The sequence below is a fragment of the Marmota monax genome, unplaced genomic scaffold (assembly GCF_021218885.2).
Source record: "Marmota monax isolate L192 unplaced genomic scaffold, Marmota_monax_Labrador192_F-V1.1 WCK01_AAM20220418_F8-fsc00091, whole genome shotgun sequence".
NCBI lineage: Eukaryota > Metazoa > Chordata > Mammalia > Rodentia > Sciuridae > Marmota > Marmota monax.
This window is the reverse complement of record NW_026692434.1, coordinates 6,694,386-6,715,500: the sequence shown is the minus strand read 5'-3', so window position 1 is coordinate 6,715,500 and position 21,115 is coordinate 6,694,386. Positions and strand designations below refer to the sequence as shown.

Below are 21,115 nucleotides of genomic sequence, written 5' to 3'. Positions count from 1 at the left end.
GACTATTAAAAAAGATTTTAAATTCCTCAATGAAAAAAAAACCACTATAAGTTGAAAAAATAAAAGGACATATTGCAACATATAAAATGGATAAATAGCTAACATAAATAATATTAATCAATAAATGTATTTGTATATTTATATGTTGACATTATATATACATATATAAAAAAATTTTTAACTTCAGGGGAAAGATTTTTTTAAGTCCTATAGGAAAAAAGTGAACAAAAAGACAAGAATAGACAAGTCATAGAAAAAAATATAAGATGAACTTAAATATATGAAAAATGTTCAATGTCATCATAGGAAAAATATAAATTAAAATTACAGTGAGCTACCATATCTTATTTATCAGATTAGCAAAGATTCAAAAGCTTGACCACTCATTATGTAAGGAAGACAGTATTCATCCATCACTAAAGGAGATTCAAAGTGATATAACTATTTAGGAGAGTGTCTCTCCCCTTTTGAGCCAGTAACCCCACTTCTGGGAATCTACCCTGGAGACACACCCCCAATAACATAAAACTATATATGCAGATTATTCATTTTAGCATTATTTGTAATTATAAAATATTTAAAACTACCTAAATAGTACCCAAGTCAGAAATTGTTTGAATAAATAATTACACATATGTAGAACAAAGTACTATGTGACTGTGAAAAAATGACAGAGGAATATCTCAATAAACTGATGTAGGGTCATTTGTTGGACATACCTTTAAATTAAAAGGCCAAAATCTAAAATAGCATATCTTATATGCTACTTTTTGTACAAGAAAAAAGAGGAAATATAAAGCATACGGGTATATGTTTATTTTTTTCAAAAAGAGAAGATAAACCAGAAACTAATAAAGTCGGTTACTCACAGGGAGTAGGAAGAAGAGAAAGGAGAGGGAAAGAGATCTCTTTAAATATACTTTTAAAAATGAGATTCACAGGATGGGCATGGTGGCATATGCCTGTAATCTTATTGGATTACAAGTTCAAAGACAGCCACAGCAAGAGCAAGGTGGAAGCTACTCAGTGAGACCTGTCTCTAAATAAAACACAAAATAGGGCTGGGGATATGGCTCAGTGGTTAAGTGCCCCTGAGTTCAATCCCTGGTACCCCCAAAAAACAATAAAATTCACTTTTAGAAGCATGTTAATGTTCTGCATATTCAAAAAACAAATAAAAATAGAAAAAAAAAATAAATCATCAGCTTTATTATGAACACTACTTAGTTCATTTCATCATGTTTTAGTTTTTATACAACCCTGAAAAAAAAAAAAACAGTATATAAGCTCTTAATTTTTCAGAGGCAATCAGAGATCACAGAGAAGCAGAATAATTTCTTAATCTTCACAAACAATATTAGCAAAAGAGTCTAAGACAGTCTCAGGACTAAATCCACTAGATAGATTGAGTTCACAGTTGAACTCTGGCTAACAGGGAAGTGGAGGGGAGAGGAGACCTTTGGAGGCCTCCCGTCATTAGAGGAGGTTCTTCTGGGGGAGAAATCCATGTACTTCCAAGCCCCCACACATCAACAACTGCAGTTCCAAGTATGAGATCTTGTAAAACCGGTCAGAGAGCTGAGATCATGGAGATGAGATCAGTGCTTATGGAAATTACCCCTCAGGTGGCTGACCTCCAACATTCCTGTTAATATCAACAACTAGCACCATTCTTCCACTAGGGGCAACCAGCCCAGAGGAAAAGAGGAGCCCATGTAGAGCCAGTTGTGGAGTGAATTTCTTAAACTGACTTAGATAAACCTGAGAGTCTAAACCTCCAGCTCTGCTTCCATGAAAAAATAAAGAAAACAAGCAGAACCCAGCGAGAAGAACTTATATGACTGTCTTTGTGGGCATCCCCTGAGCGGTTTCCCTCCTCCTGTTACACCAGCCACGCATTGTTGGACAACCCTCAGCTGTTTGTCCTCCAGCGCATCCTAGTGCATCAGGCCTCATTTCCACTCCATGAGCAGAAAAGGACACTGTTGATGGAGCTACAGCTTTTGTTCTTAATAAAACAATTCAACATTCCAGTGCAGTCACCTGAGTTGATGACTTTTCATCACAATAAGTGAGAATGTCAAAAACATGGTTTTCTCCAAACGTTTATGAAAAAACAAGACTATTACTTTTAAATTAATAGTTTTATGACCAGATCTTGAGTTTGAAATTAATAACATAAACAGAATTGTCAGACACTTATGAAAATTGAAATACAGAAGAAGTCAAGAGACTTTTAGGATAATGACCCAGGAAGCACTGTTTATAAATGACAAAATAGGACACATACATTTCAGGATCATGAATTTTCTTTAGACTAACCATGAATAAAAAAAAATCTTCAGAATTTACCATAGTAAAGATAAAAGTACTGTTTACGGAAACACATCAAAAAGTAACATTCCAGGGCTTCAGATATAGTTTAGTGGTAGAGCACTTGCCTCATATACAGGAGGGTTCTGGGTTTGGTCCCCAGCACCAAAAAAAAAAAAAAAAAAGTAACATTCTGAATACAGTTTACCTTAAATATCAAAATTATATGTAAATAAAAGAAGTAAAATCAGCTTTTTTTGACTACTGAAGCACTTTCTCTAGAAAAAGCTGATAAAGATATTTTCTGTACTAAAAAGAAAAATAATCATTATTCACTTCCTTACTTTCTCTGACATGAGATATAGATAGAGAAGTTTATGTTTTTTTCTCCTCTAGGTTCTTCACTATTACCTCCAGCTACACTTGTGATGGCCAAAGGCAGCAGCAGAATTCTGAAGCCCATTTTTTCCTGTTTTTATTTCAATAGACAAAAATACAGTGTTTTCAACCAGACTTGGTCTGATTCTCACTTGAAAAACTTGAGCCACAAATGCTATGATTTGAATATCTGAGGAAAATAAGGTTTAAATCTTCAGTTAACCGGGTTTCCAGTCCTTATCAGAAACAGTTTTCATTTTATGATTCTGCTTTTTGCTTTTTTAAACAGCAAAATACACACACTTCATTCAATGATGTAGCTGTTGTTTTGACCCAAAAAATCAATGGGTTAGGTTACAGGTTTCCTGGGCCAAGCATGATTTAAGTAAAACAATGCGCTGTCCATAAATGACATTTAAATAATGTAATCATGACTCACACCAAAGCCACTTCAATTTCTTAAAAAAGAAAAACAACTACACTATATTTAAAGGACTTGGGCAAATATGATGGCAAAAGAAAAGACAGTCTCTGATTTCATTATGAAATCAGTGTCTGATTTCATAATGAAAAGTATTATACCAGGAAACTTTTGTCTACCACTTTGAAATGTAATTTGGACTAGCATGTGAAATGATGTCTTTGGGGAGCTCAGTTTTGCTAACTTTCATCAGTCACTTCACCATATCAAAGGGGAACATGTTGAAACTACGGGTCACATATCCCGGCTGATAAGACCTCTCGCTGAGACCAGGGGGAATCTTGAGTGTCTACAGATAATCACTACATTGTGGAAGTGCTTCAAAAATCTTCTAGGCCCATCTCCACATGAAGATGGTGAATCTAAAGCCCAAAGACAGAAGTTAATATGGATAATTCATTCATCCATTGGCTATTTACTGAGATACTTCTAAAGTAATACAATGAAGATGCAGTTAAACCTTGTCACAGAGTTCATTCTCCAAGTGTAGGAGACAGATGGCGAACAAGATAATTTTAAAGAATGTTAAGTGAAAAAAAACAAAATGGAGTAATGTAAATCAGAGTCAGTAAATGGTCAAAGAAGGTCATTCTAAGGAAAACACAGCTAACTAAGGAAGACAGTCAGGGAAAGATCTGAGGGAAGAGCACTCCAGGAGAAGAAAGAGCAAGTAGCTAGAAGCTGGGAATGCTCTAGACAGTGCAGAAAAGGAAGCAGAGAGGGTGGCAGTTGGGGAGAAAAATAGAGGATGAAGCCAGTTCACTCAGGACCTGGAGGGGCCAGGTCAGTAGTCCATTGGAGGACTTTAAGCTAGAAAATTACATAATCTAGAAATTTTCAAAAGATCCCTTTTATAATATATGGAGATCATATACTGAAGAGGAGGGACCACAGAAGCAGAAAGACTAATTAGACAACCAACGGATTAGTCCAGATGAGTAACTATGCTGTTAGAATTGGAACAGTGAGCCCCGAGATGGAGAGAGGTGGAAGGATTTCTTATTTGTTTCTAGAGGTAGAATGGACAGGATTTGTTTGCTGACTTTCAACCCTAACTCCAGAGTTAGAAGAAACCACTCTCATAACTGACATACTTAACTGTTGAATACAGTGCTGAAATATTTCATTCTCAAGTCAACTGTATCAGGTGGGAAAACTGAGGCTCCAAGAGGGCTAGAAAATCCCAAGGTAGGAGCCAGGATTTAGAGCCCAGTTCTGACTGCCTCCTTAGCCGGTGCTATAACACCTAGACTCCAATTTCTCTCAAGTGAAGACAGGCTTTCTTTACAGCAGTAGTGCTGGACAGTCTGAACAATTTGGAGGACCATTTGGCACTTAGAGACCAAACATTTCTTTGCCCTCTGGCTGCTATGCACCTTATAACAACCAACAAAAGTGAAGAAAGCTCCCAAGTAATCAGTGAGATGTTCAGAGGGCTGCTTAGAAAAACTTACAGTTTGGCACCAGCCTAGTCAGGATTGGCCTGAAGGAACTAGCACTGCTTTTGGAACAAGGGCTCTTTGGAAAAGAATTGGACCAGTCATTTTTTAAAAAAATCTTTCCTGACCCGGAGCCAAGGATCTATGTCACAATCTCAAATTATCTTTTTTTTTTAACTATTTTCTTTTTTTAGTTGGTGATAGACCTTTATTTTATTTATATGGGGTGCTGAGAATTGAATCCAGGGTCTCACACATGCCAGGCAAGTGCGCTACCACTGAGCCACAGCCACAGCCCCTCAAATTATCTTTAAAGGACAAGTTATCATTCCTTAAATGTTTCAAACTATTCCTTTAAGGTTCCATCTTTCAAAAGCATTAGTATTAGATTAGCTAAAGTTCATAAAGCATATATAGATATGAAATTATGGCATTTCCTGAAATATTTCACTTCACTGTATTAAAATATCACAAAGAGTGAATATAATGAATTAAAAAACACCAGTGTACTTCTTAAATGCACTCTTTTCTTGAAACCAAACAAACTAAATCTTGACTACACACCAGATCTTGTTTTTAAATGTGCAGAGTTAACTTAGGATAATCTCCAATAAATTTTACTCATCTTCTTAAATATAACTAATACACCAATGTATAAAGATCTCATATTTTTTAAGCATGGCACACAATATGCCATAGAGAGCTCTAATAGCACTTCTTAAACAAAATTATGACAGAATTTGAAAAATAAACAGTTATTATATGTGTGCATTTAAAATATAAATAATCCACAAATATATGTATAACAAATGGCAATTTTAAGTGGGAAACTCTACAAGTAAATTGCTAGATCTTTGAGTCCTTAAAGGGCAAACCACCTCCTGGGTTTGAGAACCAGTCAGTGTCTGCAGGACCTTGCCATAATCTGAAGGAAAATATACCAGTATCTCCATTCACTCAGAACTCAGGTCACATTTAGCCCTAATTACAAATCCTGGTCACCCTAGTTTGTCATGAACTGCATGCATTGCTCCTGATGTAACCCCTTGACTCCCACTCAGCCTTTGTGTGTACCATCCAGGCCCACAGACAGTACTTCATCTATTTCAATTCAACACCTAAGAGTTCACACTGTTGTAATCTGACACTGCAGATTCTAACCTGTGGTGTCGCCTTCCCCACAGGACCCCATGTTTCTCTCTCACCATTTTATCTGAACATTCACCAAGACCTCAGTACATTAATGGTACTCCAGCACCTTGGTCCAATTCCTGGTCTTCTTCTATTCTATCCCACTGCTTCTAACAACCTAACAGCGTTGCAAACTAGAATTATCCTGTAGTGTTCTGAGGAAGATCATGGACGTAACCAGATGACCTGGGAGTAACCATAGGTAAGTTAGTTAACCTCTCTGTGCCTCAATTTCCTCATCTATAAAACAGAAATAGCAGTCCATTTACCTCCTAGAATTAAATGAAACATGCGCAGGGCTTTACAACGGGGTTAGTTGCTCTTACCATTATTACACAGACTTTAGGTTAAACAGGTCTCTAATAATAAGGGAACATGCAAGAAAAGCTCACATCAAAGCAGTCTTTACTGAGTTTTCCGATTCTTTTATGTAAAATTTAACAAAAGGGCTAACAGCTTGCCTCTCTTTGCATTTAACCTATTCACTATAAGAAAGAAAAACAAGAACTTAAGAATTGGAAAACATTGAACTATACTTTACTTAGATTATACTAAATAAGCATTTTCCAGTCATTTTGTATAAACCATTCAAACCTTCATGATTCTGATGGACAGCATACAAATCACACAGACAGGAAAAACTCAGTCACACAGTGATCTTCCTCTAATAAGGAAATGCAAAAACTGAAACTGTAACTTCAGGATAATTTTTGGAATATTCCAGAAAATCGATTATTTTTATTATTATTATTATTATTATTATTATTATTATTATTATTATTATTAAAAATATCTCAGAATTCTTCATTTTGCTCCTAGATGTAAATACTAAGAGCAAGACTCTGGAGCCAGATATTAGGTCCAAATCTCAGTTCTGCTACTGACTTGCTACATGACCCTGGTCAAGGTGTCATGTAGTGCCTCCACTTCTTCATCTGTAAAAATGGGGTCATGCTAATATTCATTGTGAGCATTCAATGAGACATTAGATGTAAATTGCTTAGAATACTGCCTTCTACATAATAAGCTCTCAATCCTGGTAACTGTGAATATTAGCAAGTGCCCAAGCCATCTGGTATCTTAACAGTGCCACCAACTGCAAATTGATACAGCCAATTTGGAAAACAGTATGGAGATTCCTTGGAAATCTGGGAATGGAACCACCATTTGACCCAGCTATCCCTCTCCTCAGACTATACCCAAAGGACTTAAAAACATCATTCTATAGGGACACAGCCACATCAATGTTTATAGCAGCACAATTCACAATAGCTAAACTGTGGAGCCAACCTAGATGCCCTTCAGTGGATGAATGGATAAAAAAAATGTGGCACATATACACAATGGAATTTTACTCAGCAATAAAAGAGAATAAAATCATGGCATTTGCAGGTAAATGAATGGCATTGGAGAAGATAATGCTAAGTGAAGTTAGCCAATCCCCAAAAAATAAATGCCGAATGTTTTCTCTGATATAAGGAGGCTGACTCATAGTGGGGTAGGAAGGGGGAGCATGAGAGGAATAGATGAATTCTAGATAGGGAAGAGGGGAGGAAGGGAAAGAAAGGGGGCAGGGGATTAGCAAGGATGGTGGAATGTGATAGACATCATTATCCAAAGTACATGTATATAGACTCGAATTGGGTGTAAACATACTTTATATACAAACAGAGATATGAAAAATTGTGCTCTATATGTGTAATAAGAATTGTAATGCATTCCACTGTCATGTATTTAAAAAAATAAAATCAATAAAACAAAAAAAATGAAAAATAAACAACGCCACCTCTCAGAGAGTCAAGGCAGAGTCATCACCAATATGGAATTTTCTGAGAAGCTGGAAGGTCCTCTCCATACAAACACTTCTCTCCTAAATTCCATCTGATGGACATTTTAAATGCAGTGAGAAGGTCCCCATCACAGGACACTGTCTTCTCCAATGACAGTGATTCTTTGAGAAGAAAGGCCCCAACTTCCTCTATTCCCTCAGCACTAGAATTGACCCTGGCATTAAGAGAGCTCCATAAATGTGTACTGATTAAAGGAACACTCATTCCTTTAGATTTTTAAAAGAGTTTTAAATTTTAAATCCCTTATTATAATACAAACCCCTCTAGAAACTACCTGCTTAAGCCACTGAGAACACCTTAGCAGCAGTTAGTGAACAGTTAGCTGCATGAAGGATGAAGGATGGTGACAGCTTCTAACACATTCAACACCATCTGGTCCCACCATTGCACACCAGTACAATACCCATCTAGGCTGAAATAGTCTAAGGCAAACCCTGCCTGGAAAAAAAAAAAAAAAAAAGAACAAACTTCTTATTACAAATAAAAGTATATTTCTAAAATGTTTACCTTGCCTCATAAATGAAAGTGATTTTTCTTTTATATTATCTGTCAGTTGTTTCTTCTTTGTCAGATAATCCAAAATGTAGATATTTGGAGCGAAATTGATCATGTTCTGTTCACCGCAGCCATAAGGCATCCGAATCAGCGAGGCTAAGCCATTGATGGAAGGCCCGAGAACATCTCCTGAAAGCACAAGACATGCAATCCATTCAGTAGTCATTCACAGTTATCTGCGGGTGGCAAGTCTTCCACTGAAAACAGAAGGTATTTGTCACTGAAGCAATTAGAACAGAGTGGAAGCTTTACATAAATTACCTGACAAGAAAAATAATAATGCAATGGTACTAAACTTGTAAATTAGATGATAAATTAGGAGACTTTTAGCTCAGTGAAATATGTGACATTCACAGTAACAAAAACAGCACATTGGCATAAAAATAAACACATAGACCAAGGAACAGAAAGAAGAGAGGACCCAGAACTAAATCCACACACCTTCAGGCAACTTATTCTCAACAATGGTGCCCAAAACATAACATTAACTGGAGAAAGGACATTCTCTTCTATAAATGGTGCTGGGCCAACTAGATATTCATATGCAGGATAGTGAAACTTGACACATTATTTCTCACCCTGTACAAATATCAGCTCATAATGAATCAAAGACCTTAAAGATCTGAAACTATGAAACTACTAGAAGAAAACACAGAGGAAACACCATTGCAGGCAATGATTTCCTGAATAGGACTCTAATCACTCCGGAAACAATGATATATGGGATAACATCAAATTTAAAAGCTTCTGCACTACTAAGTATACAATCAATAAAGTGAAGAGACAACCTACAGAGTGTGAGAAACTCATTATCATCTGTTCACCTGAAAGAGTTTTAAAATCCTGAATATAAAAAAAGCTCAAAACACTGAACAAAAAAAAAAAAAAATGAGTAATCCAATTTGTAAATGGGCAAATGACCTAAATAACCACTTCTTGAAAGAAGAAGTACAAGCAACTAGTAAATAAATGGAAACTGCTAATAAATATATGGAAAGAAATGATCAATATTTGCATGTCAGAAGTACACTGAGATTAATTCTCACCCCAGTTAGAGTGGCTATTATCAAAAAGTAAACAAACAATTAAAAAACTAAATGATGGCAAGGATATGAAGAAAAAGGAACCCTTAATATGCCATTAGTGGAAATATAAATTAGTACAGCCATTATGGGAAATAATATGGACATTCCTCAAAAAAACTAAAAACAGAACTTCCATATGATTCAACTATCCCACTCCTGAGTATATATCCAGAAAAAATGAAGTCAGCATACAGAAGAGATACCTCCTTACCCATGTTTATTGCAGCACTTACCACAATAGCCAAAATATGGAATCAGCCTATTTATGTCAACAGATGAATGAATAAAGAAACTGATATATATAGATACATATACACACAAAAATGGAATATTATTCAGCTATAAAGAATGACATCATGCCATTTGCAGGAAAATGGATAAACATGTAAGGTCTTCATGTAAGCAAAATAAGGCAGATACAGAAAGACAGTATCACATGTTTTCTTTTGTATGTAGAAACTTAAAAAAAAAAAAAGCTTGAAAGTAAGAAGGACCTACTAAAGACTGAGAAGGGAACTGGGGGAAGGGAAATGAGAGGAAAGAGTGAGAGAATATATAAGGGAGGTTGGACATGATCAGTGCACAATATATGCATGTATGGAAATGTCACAGTGACTTATAAAATCATAAAGTTAACATGTTAATAAAATATGAAAAAGTGACATAAATTAGGCAAAAAAATATTTCTTCTTTAAATCTTGAATAAAAATGTAAGAAATGGACCATGAGGACCCATCATTCTTAAACATGAACAAAATGTTTTATTATTAGTATTCTTCACATGAATAGAACTTTTTATTTCTTACTAACGTAATACAAATGCTTGGCAAATGTTATTTCTTAAAACAGGGGTGGTAGTGTTTTTCACTGTCCTCTATTTGGCAGCAACAAAGTAGAAATAACAAGTATAAGTTTCCAATGACCTTTAGAATCAAAAAATATTGGGAATATTCTTCAAAGGTAGGAATCTAAAAATAAGACAAAACAGATACTTAACAGACTCTTCTACCCACATTCAAACACCCTTGGGAAATAAGTAAAAATTCAGATACAGCTTGAGTTTTTAATTTTGACCCCTACTGTTGTTAGCTGTATGAAGAAGAGTATTTGTCTATGTAATTTACTTTGAAAACTTACACCATGCCAAGTTCAAATAACTAGTGAAAATCTTATCCTAAAAAAAATGAATACAAAAAAAGAGATCTCTTTCATATGAACAAGATGCAGGCATGCCAAAATGTCTTAAGCTTTAGATGTTAACACAAAAAAAATACAGTTCTTATTATTACCCCTGAAAAGTTACATTTTTAATATTCAAAATGAACATAAATTTGCAATTTCAAAATCCAAAGTAACAAGCTAGAATTCATACATTTTGGACTTCAAAGTGTTTTTTTTTAATCATATAAAAATAAGACTTGAAAATCCACTCTTTGCATTCAGCAAAAAAAGTTAAACCTCTGAGTATTTTTGTGACCCTAGATAGGACAAACTCATTCCTATTTAGAGAGTGGTAGTATACATTTAAAATTCAGGGATTCTGGGCTGGAATTGTAGCTTAGTGGTAGAGTGCTTGCCATGTGCATGGAAGGCACTGGGTTCAATCCTTATCACTACATAAAAATAAAATAAAGGCATTGTGTCCATCTACAACTAACAGGAATATTTTTTTTAATTCAGGGATTCTTCTATATGTGCATATGCAGATGTATACTGTACCTGCACTGTATTTCTTCTGCATCTCCCAGAATACCAACACTGTGAGAGAAGCATAGGCAGAATGTTCTTAAACAGAGAACTTCTTTCATTCTTTTAAAGAATTATATCTCAGGCTTCAAATAAAGTCCTCTGAACTGTGATTAGTTCTTTGTGCTTACAAACATTACACCTGCAGGTAAGATTTTTTAAAAAGTCTGAAGGCCTGACATCCTGGTGTCTTAAAGGCCTAACAAACTATTTAGATGTCTTTAATTAATACATTTTCTACAGTTATTTGTAAAATATAATTTATAAGAGTATTCATCTATATCATTTAGAAGGACCTATTAGATGTGGTAGTTAATTTTATGTGTCAACTTGAGTAGGACAGGTGTGCCCTGACTAAACATTGTTCCTGGGTGTACCTGGTGAGGGTGTTTCTGGATGAGATTAATGTGAGATTTTGTTTCTCTAGAGAACCCTAAGACACCAGAGTGCAAAGGTTATGTTTGATTCTAAAGTATTTTAGATTGCAAGGCACTTAAGTTACTAAGAGACATAACTAGAGTCAGTGCATAGTTTCTTATCCTCAAGGTAACCTGTGTCCTGCAGAGAACTAACTGCTCTAGGCAGTAGCTTCCATCTCTTGGTTATTGCAATCACTGTACCCGCCTTACCCATAGCCCAAGAAATTCTACTATAGTTGGTTCAGAGTAAAGCATAGATATCTGTGTCTTTACCAAGCTTCACAGAAGATTCTGATACTCCCCAGTGGTCAAGAGGTAAGAAGCTGTGCTTTTAGGAACAACCCTTTCGTCCAACCACAGCAGGGTAGCACCTTGCTATTCATGGTGTGATATGCCAGAAGCTTCACGATAATATACCTGGGAGCTGATTAGAAACGTAACATCCCAGCTCCCACCAAGAGGGCTTTCAAAAAGATCCCCAGTTGATTCATATGCACATAAGACTGAGAAGAACTATTCTAGGATGCATAATTTGCTAACCTTTCTAATATAATCATCAGTTGGGACCAATTAAAAATTCTCATAATAAGAAAATACATGTATAAATAAATGAATAATATATATTATTATACACAAATTAATCAGTAGAGGGGAATATATTCTTACCAACGGCAGTGATCTGAATTCTTTCGCTGCCACTGACCGTATCAGGAGGAAATGAGAAACTGAAAGATTTCATGGTAGTTTGCAGTTTGTTGTCAGTCAAGTCTAGTAGGATGGACTGTGAATATGATTTTTCTATTCCTTCAGCCTATTGAAAAAAAAGGAACACAATTAATATGGTCTCTGCACATCTATTTACAGAGAACTATATGCAGATATGAACACAAACATCAGGCCTGTTGTTCCATAGTTTCTGTACAGCTAGATAATTACCATTTCTTAATTCTGACTTCAAATCTGTTAAGTGTTTACCTTCTGATTGAATTAGAAAAAAGTTTCACAGAGTGTGGTAGAAACAACCAAGGTAAAATGTGATGAGAAAAAAAAATGTATAGGGTAGGTTCTATTTATTATCGAAAGAGAGGGAGTAAATATTTCATCCAAAATCACATTCAGCAGGGCAGAGATACAAAATGAGGGCTCTCTCACCCCAGAATCTAAATGCACATGTGCTATGCTGACTTGTCTTTTTCTGCAGAATGTCTTCTAAGACAGTCTACAGAATATCTTCTACCGGCACTGAGAATTCCAAAATTTCAAATCTACTTATCAATCTGACCATGATTTAATAGGATCCCAATGTAACAAAGACTAAAGATGTAAATGACTATAAAAGAGACTTTGTGATCTTGAAACTCACTGTCCTGATTAAATTTAAAGAGTATGCTGGCAATTATTTCTAAGCATATATGTTATATTTTTACATAGAGATGAGAAAACAACTGGGCATTATCAGGAGGATTGAGGAAAAGATGTACTATGTTTGCCAACAAACTTAACTAAAAGAAAAATCATCTTCTTTGTCCTTTCCAATTCCACATACATATTTTCATTTATTTTGGACTCCAAATATTTACCTTTACTAAAATCCTCTGGGTGATAGCATCAGAAGCAGTGGGTGAAATAGCCATGACTGTGATAGGAATTTCTCCCAGATGTGTTGGCCTGACAGGAAAAACAACAGTTGCCCCATCCTCACTGGGAACCAGAATGGTCTGCTGGTGTCCTGTGGCATTGATTTCATTAGTCAATAGAATATCATATCCATCACTTTTCTTAATGATTACCTTAACCTGGAAGAAAAAAATACCTGTGGTTTTGTATAATAAGTGCTCTTTAGCAAAGTGTATTACCACCACCATAAGTGCTGTTACAACTTGCAGCTCAAAACAAGAGAAAGATGAGGCAAAAATTCAGCCAATGAGAGAATAAAAAGGAAAATCCTCATTCATTTCATATGCTTTCCTTTCTACCTCAAGATATTTGGGGAAAAGCCACTCTTCACCTCCATTTCTAGTCCTATCCCTTACATTAAATTCTGTCATTATGCAAAGCCATTGAATGATAAGGCTATACACAGAACCTGATGTAGGTACCACCAGCAGCCTGATTTAACTGTGTCGTTCCATCAGAAAACAATGAGACAAACAAGATGAGATGCTATTACATCCATTGAGAATCTCTGTGAAAATTATTCCAAGGAAAGTGTGACTCAGAAATCAATCCTAAAGTGTATCTTGGTTATAAACTTTTGTAAATTATGCCAAAGTTGCTAGTCGCATCAAGAATAGTATTTCTCTAAGCCTTACATTTTACAGATTGTTTTCTAATCTATTTTCTCAACTGCTTTTCAAAATACTGTTGTGTAGATAATAGTTATGATTCCCATTTTATAGATGAGGAAACTACAATTAAGTTATTTGCTAGTACGTGGCAGACTGGACATTGAGCCTTCTGACTGCAAATCTTTTGTTACACTGTACCATGCTGACTACATTAAAAAAATATAATTAAAAATTTTAAAGACTCACTAGTAGAGTGTGTGCTTACCATGAACAAAGCTCTGGGTTTAATCTCAGCACCAAAAGTAGTAGTAGTAATTATAATAATAATATTAAACATTTTATTCTATAGATATAGTATTTTTAAAAGTATGTCATTTCCAGCCAGGCGTGGTGGCGCATGACTGTAATGCCAGCGGCTCACAAGGCTGAAGCAAGAGGATTGCAAATTCAAAGTCAGCCTTAGCAACTTAGCAAGGCCCTAAGCAATGTAGCAAGACCCTATCTTTAAATAAATAAAATATTAAAAAGGGCTGGGGACGTGGCTCAGTGGTTAAAGACCTCTGGGTTCAATCCCCAGTACCCAAAAAAATAAAAAAAAATCTTTCCATACAATAAAGTTAATTGCATATCCCAAATTACTCTGGGGGAAAATATCAACCATTTGGTTAACACTACTGTGGGCACAGTACAAGCAATGGCCCTCATCCAGGCCTTCCAAGGAACTGACTAGCTAAGGAGACACAAAGCACATGACTCAAAAAATAAATCCTTGAAAGTGTAATATACTGTATAACTATGGGGACTGTAAACACAGCAGATCAGGTTAGATTCCTCAGGAAAGGCATCTTGGTTCCAAGCCAAGTCCTGAAGGGGATAAATTTGCCAAATGCACTGGGCACAGAACGTCAGTGAGATGTGACAACACATTCTAGATGTGGGAGACCAGGGAGAAACATGGGTGGGGGGTAGACAGGAGAGAGAAAGGCATGCCTCCAAGACCATAAGGAAGGACTGTGGATGAAGGGGAGAACCTGTGCTGGGAATCAAGGAGGAAATGCACAAATCTGCTAATGATTCCCTAGACGTTACTACAGAAGAAACAACTAACTAAGTACATCCATATTAATCTCCCAGAAAGATACAGCATGCCTAGAAGCACAGATGTGCAAACATTACCCATGCTAATCCACATGTTTTCTCCTGAAACATAAACAAGCAACAAAACCTTAAACACATTACCTCAGTGGCCTCTTTCAAATAATTGAATATGGTTACTTCCAAAGCAAATTCTTCACCTCTGATAACAGAGTAGGGAAGATTCAAAAAAATGAAAAATGGTTGGAAGGCTTGTAGCTGGAAAGAACACAGTGAGTATATATTTTTATTCAGGTCAAATGCTTCACACTATATACAATTAAAAACAATCCTCACAAAGCCTGTGAAATTTACAAGTCCTCTTAGAATTGTCCGCTTTCCTACCAACAGAAGGCAAATAACAACTTTTCCCAAATAAATTATATCAAATTGTCTTGATTTGTGTTATTCAACATAATTAATCCTACATTTTATTAAATGCCTAAGAGGAATAAGGCACTTCACAAATTATTCCACTTAATCATTATAAATCTATAAAGACTCTATGCTCCTATTAAATAGCAAAGTGACGTTCATGGAATCTGTCACTAGTAGAACCTCAAGTTGGAGGCAAGCAGAGAAACCAGAAGCAAGTTGCTGTCTAATACTGAAGCAAGTTGCTCTTATTTTATGCTATATTGACTCCATCATCTGTTTTGAAAGCCATTACCCAAATCAACAGTCTCTGTTTTAGACTAGTGTGGTAAACCTCAACACAGCCGGCCTGGTGACAGTTTACTTCTACACACACATCCATGTGTGCTTCCTCCAGGTGGTCCAACTCTGAAAATGTTGGCTAAGTCCTGCAGGGGAGGCTGAGCCCCTCCCCTGCCTCTGAGGTTTAGTTTAAGCCATGATCACACTGGCAACAGTAACTCCTTCTAGAGGTTTCTTTAGACATCTGTGAAGGTGTCTTAGGTCATCATAATGATTGGAGGATGCTACTGGCACTTAGTGGGTGAAGGTCTGCAATATTCAGGACCGACCCAAACAATGAAGGACTGTTTCATATTCCTCAGGACTCTTGAATGTTTCTTTAGATATTCACATAGCTAAAGTACCTATTTAAAATGACCTAAGCTTACTACATAATTCCAATTTAAATATGACGACACTAAATTTTTCTGAATACAACTATTTTGTAAGAGAAGAATGCATTTTGGTTTGTTTGTAACTTTACCAAAAGTTGTTCACCATTTCAGAAATTTACAGGCAGCACCACTCAAGGATTTTGAGTTGCTGAAATAATACATGTACATCAAAACAAGCCTGTAGTATTGCACACAGGGTGATTCCAGGCATGGCATAAGCATTTAAAATTTCACTATATCTTTAGTGCAACAATGCCTGATCATGAACATATTGAAATATATATCATGTTATCATGTGTTACTTTATTTTTATTTCTCTTAGTATCTCACTTAAGGCATCATGTTAACTTTTTTGAAATTGTATACATAGGTATGTTATGCTTTCTCCTAATTTCATTTTGGGATGCTAAAGAGGCAAAATAAATATGTTATAAAGAATAACAGAAGTGAGGGGCTGGGGTTATAACTCAGTGGTAGAGTGCTTGCCTCACATGTGTGAGGCACTGGGCTTGATTCTCAGCACCGCATATAAATAAATGAATAAAATAAAGGTCCATTAACATCTAAAAAGAATTAAAAAGAAAAAGAATAACAGAAGCAAGAAGTATTGGTCTTTGGCCATTCATAGTCATGTTATTCCTCTTAGTAACTAGAAATGAGATGTGATAGCATATCTACTAGGGGACATCTTGAGAAGTTGTACTCATCCATGAAGGACACATGGAAATTCTCTCTCCTCTCTCTGTTCTGGCCATTGGAAGTTGTTAGAGCACATCCATAATAAACTTTTCTATCCTAATCTTAATATGGACACTTACCACTTAACACTCTAATATAGCTCTCTTTCTAAAATTTAAAACAGATGAAAAGCAGAAAGGAAAAATCAAAAAAATCTCTAAACTATGATAAACATTATAAGCAATCATTTTTTAAAAATCTGTTGAGTAGCTGGAACTTCCTTAGCTTCATGGTACTGTAACAGTAATAAGCAGCCCATCCATAGGTTACCTCCACTGGGGCAGTCGTTAATCCAAGACCTAAGTCTTCGGATATCACAAAAGCAGTAGCCACCCAAGAAGTGATAGAGTCAGGTACTGTAACTTCAAATTCCTGGTAAATCTTGGATCTGAAATCAAGACAAACATAGAAATCACAAAACCAAGAGCTGACATATTTCAAAATAAGTCAACAACTATTTTTGGAAGAATTTTAATTTTATATATCACTTATATATCTAAATTTAAAACCATTTAGCATAAAAAAAGCAGATCCCAAGTTCTCAAAAAAGAGGTCATAATATTTCATACTAATTCAAATTCCAATAAATTCTTTCTATAATATTTATATCTTCAGAATTACCACTATAGTTTCATAAATTTTATATAAAGAATAAATACATATTTTCAAACTCCAATTTTTTCTCAGTTTGAAGAAGAGTTACTTTTCTATATCCCTATAAATACTGTTATTTATTTTTTTCTGAGATTATTTAGAGTATTCCTAAATAGCTATCTATATATTACTGTGTAGAACACAATTTATCTCATCAGGTAGCACGGTGTTTAGCAGTGAAGCTGAATTCCTTCCACCCCCCCATGTCCCTCCTTCCCCTGAGGATGTTTTATGAGTATCAGTAGCAGCACTGCCAGTGGTCCAGGAGGTGATCACTAGTGCTTCTCACCTAATGGCAACAAATGTATGTCCAGCAATTTTTCTCCAGTGAGAATTATGAGACTTCAAAGTTAAAATCACACTTCATTAGGGGATTAAAAATAAAAAGACCTATCATCTTCTTGTTAATAATCTCCTGCCATAATTTCCATGTGGCTTTATTAAATACTACAGTTAGATTTGATGAACATCCTAAAACAAAATCCTCTTGGTCTACTTAGTTCTTCATCAACTATGTACTATACCCTCTAGAAAAAGAGCAAACCTTATTTAAAACATATACTAAGTGAAATATGTGTGAACAAAGAACTTTATAAATGTTTACCCCATATCAGTGTCTAGCCAAATCCAAGTCTCTGGAAAATGCTTTCTTACACGTGGGTTGCTAAATGAAGAAAAATCATTAATATCTACTGGATACCCCTGGGTTTCCTCCACAAACATCTCAGCATACTCCGCAGTATCATCTAAAAACAAATATTGATAGTGGTTAGAAAAACAGTCATGGGAGAAAATGAATTGTAAACTTGGTGCATGGACTCATAGCCCCTCTCTGCTGCAGGAGATCTTAGTCCGTCTTGTCCAACCCTCTCATTTTCTCAGATGAGAAATCTGATAGGCAGAGAAGTCAAATGATTTACCAAATACCACATGGACAGTGACCTCAGAGCCAGAAATAATTTTTTTAAACTGTTTCCTGTACCAAATGACCAATATAATAAAAAAATACTTACAGTTCAAATGCTTAAATTTTTAACTTGATTTTTTTAAGTATTTAAAAGTATCATTTTAAAGCCATTTATAACTTTTCTACTCCTCTCTTTCTACCTCCTTAGTGCTGACAATAAAATAAAGACTATAGCAGGCGTTGGGCAGGATTTGATAAGTAGAGATGAAAAAAGATGCATAAAAACAGAGACTGGAAAATGGATAAAGACAGATTCTTGGAAGGCTCGTAGGATAGAGAATTGTATGAGAAAAATTAAGTGTAGCACATGTTTTTAACAAATAAATATCATAAAAAGTCATAAATCTTTAAAACTATGAAATATTTTTTAAGTTTCAGAACAGAGGCACAAGGTGTGACAAGAACCAACGGAAAGCCAGATAGCCTGGGGCTGAGTGCAGAGTAACTGAGAACACCTGACAGGGAATTCAGACAGAGGAACTGTGATAGTTCTGGAACACTTTCAAAATGATATTAGTAAATTTTACCTGAAAAAAAAGAGGGAATAGCTCCTACAGTTAACCACCCTTACGTATACATTTCCTCCAATCAAAATATTTTATGATTTCTTTGTAAGAGTATACACTTTTTTTATTTTTCAGTGGTCAACTCCACGGATGAAGTGTGTGTGTGTGTGTATGTGTGTGTGAGAGAGAGAGAGAATCTACTTTTGGCATCTGGGCTATTTCTGAGTGAACATCAAAAAGCTAGAAAACACAAATGTTTCAAAACATTTGTGTTTCTCCTTTGAAGTAGTTCCAAAATAATAGCACAGCTTTCAATACAAATTGGAACCAATATGTTCAAAATATAACCACCTCAAAGGATTACACAAAACAAATGAAAAGCATACATTTCAAAGACAGGAGCTCAGAAGAACATTTTATGTCATGGCCCAGATGTACTTCCAAGTATGTTAAATTCCAAACATTTTAAGATACAATATTCATGTTCAACCAGAAAATATCCATACCTGTATAAAGTAATACTAAAGGTCTGATGTAAAAGACAAATATCTTGCAAGCATACTGCCAGTTTTTACTTACAAACAATATCAACATAATCCTTCACAAGGTTTGCATCCGTCAATACCCAGAGACCACATTCCTAGAAAAAATAATTTTAATTTTCTTTTAAAATAACCATTTAGATGTTCTCTAATCACAGAAGTCTCCAACACTCTAGATTCACTCTTGCCCATTCTTGAGAGCTTAGATACATAGTTTCTCTCTCTCTTCTCTCTCTCTCTCTCTCTCTCTCTCTCTCTCTTTCTCTCTTATATGCATGAACAGCCATTTCAAAGTCAAAGAAAGTAATATGAAGGAAATAAACTATTTGTTTAGTGATAATTCCATTTCTCTCTCTAATGGTGAATTTTTCCATTTACTTTTAAAACTGAAAGGATGATTATCTTTCCATCTCCAATTATACTTATGTAATAGTGCACTTTAGTGACACATATAATAAAAGGTTAACATTTCACAATGATCATTAATTCTGATAGTGTATGATATAGTAAAAGATACTATGGTCTTCAAATTATAGAACAAATCTAATACTTTTTTTTTTTCTTTTGAGGTGCTGGGGATTGAACCCAGGGCCTTGTGCATGCGAGGCAAGCTCTCTACCAACTGAGCTACATCCCCAGCCCCCCAAATTATAGATAAAACTGAACATACCTTAAAGACAGCAAAAGAATTCATAAACATGCCTAAATAATATCCTGTGTTATAAAGTTCCAAGTCATGGACCACCTACAAAGAAGATAAAATACACAGAATGATTAGTTTCATATCAATACTTTCTGTCTTCCACATTATTTCTTATAAGTAACTTAGATTAGTCATAGCCCCCAGGCTTATTAAACTTGAAAATGATTCAAATCAAGGAGTAATGAATATGTGAATGTTCTGCTCATGATTCAATTGGTTGGAATTATAGTTCTTCCAACCAATTTCAATAAACTTATTTTTATTCTGCTTAGCAATCCAGAACTCCTTCGAGTGCAAAACTGAGTTTTGCCCAGAAGGAACTTAAATGTCACTGTTTGACAGATCAACATATAAAGGTCAGCATTAAAAATTATCTGGCAGAGATATTTAAACTGGATGGCAATTAATATATCTATAAAATATCATTTACCTAATTTTTTCAATAACCTAAGCAGACAATTCAGAAAAGAGGAAATATAAATTATTAATAGGAAGAAAAAATATTCAACCTCATTGATGATCAAAACAATACAAATTATACCAATAAGATAATATTTCCAAATTATACCAATAATAATAACATTAGAAATATTATTATTTTTTAAGAATAGAATAGTACTCATTGCTAACAAGAATAGATAAATAGGCTAAAAGAGTGAGGAAAACTCTCATTCTTTTTCCTCAAAAAGTTAAATATGTAATTTAGAATATGACTCAGCAGTTCCACTCGTAGATGCATACTAAAAAGAACCAAAAGCAAACACTCAGGGATACTTCTATACAATGTTCATTACAGCATTACTCACAATGGCCAAAAGGTAGAAGTAATAAGTAAATGTCTAGAATAAATAAATAGGTAAACCAATCAAATTCATAAGAGACAGAAGTGGATTAGAGGTTGCCAGGGGTCAGGGCCAGGGGAAAATGGGGAATTACTGCCTGAATTTTACAGCATCTCTGGAGCAATGAAAGTTTTGGAAATACTAATGTGGTTATACAACTTTGCAAAGAAATTAATGCCACTGAATTGTACGT

General features: G+C 35.2%; 1 protein-coding gene and 1 non-coding gene across 18 annotated transcripts in view; both read right to left on the bottom strand.

Annotated features, from left to right (window-relative positions):
- The window catches only part of Cd109 (CD109 molecule), a 228,338-nt gene that overhangs the window by 90,653 nt on the left and 116,570 nt on the right, over positions 1 to 21,115 (bottom strand). For all 17 annotated transcript variants that reach the window (XM_058578868.1, XM_058578867.1, XM_058578879.1 and 14 more), the window contains 8 exons: positions 20,048 to 20,122; positions 19,415 to 19,475; positions 17,967 to 18,108; positions 16,979 to 17,096; positions 14,985 to 15,098; positions 13,038 to 13,253; positions 12,124 to 12,268; positions 8,160 to 8,336 (listed from right to left, as the gene is read on the bottom strand). In XM_058578868.1, the coding sequence (XP_058434851.1) occupies positions 8,160 to 8,336; positions 12,124 to 12,268; positions 13,038 to 13,253; positions 14,985 to 15,098; positions 16,979 to 17,096; positions 17,967 to 18,108; positions 19,415 to 19,475; positions 20,048 to 20,122 (1,048 nt within the window). The remainder of the gene's footprint in view (positions 1 to 8,159; positions 8,337 to 12,123; positions 12,269 to 13,037; positions 13,254 to 14,984; positions 15,099 to 16,978; positions 17,097 to 17,966; positions 18,109 to 19,414; positions 19,476 to 20,047; positions 20,123 to 21,115) is intronic.
- On the bottom strand, positions 19,942 to 20,015 carry Trnaa-cgc (transfer RNA alanine (anticodon CGC)). The gene has a single exon. It is a non-coding gene; the product is annotated as a tRNA-Ala (tRNA).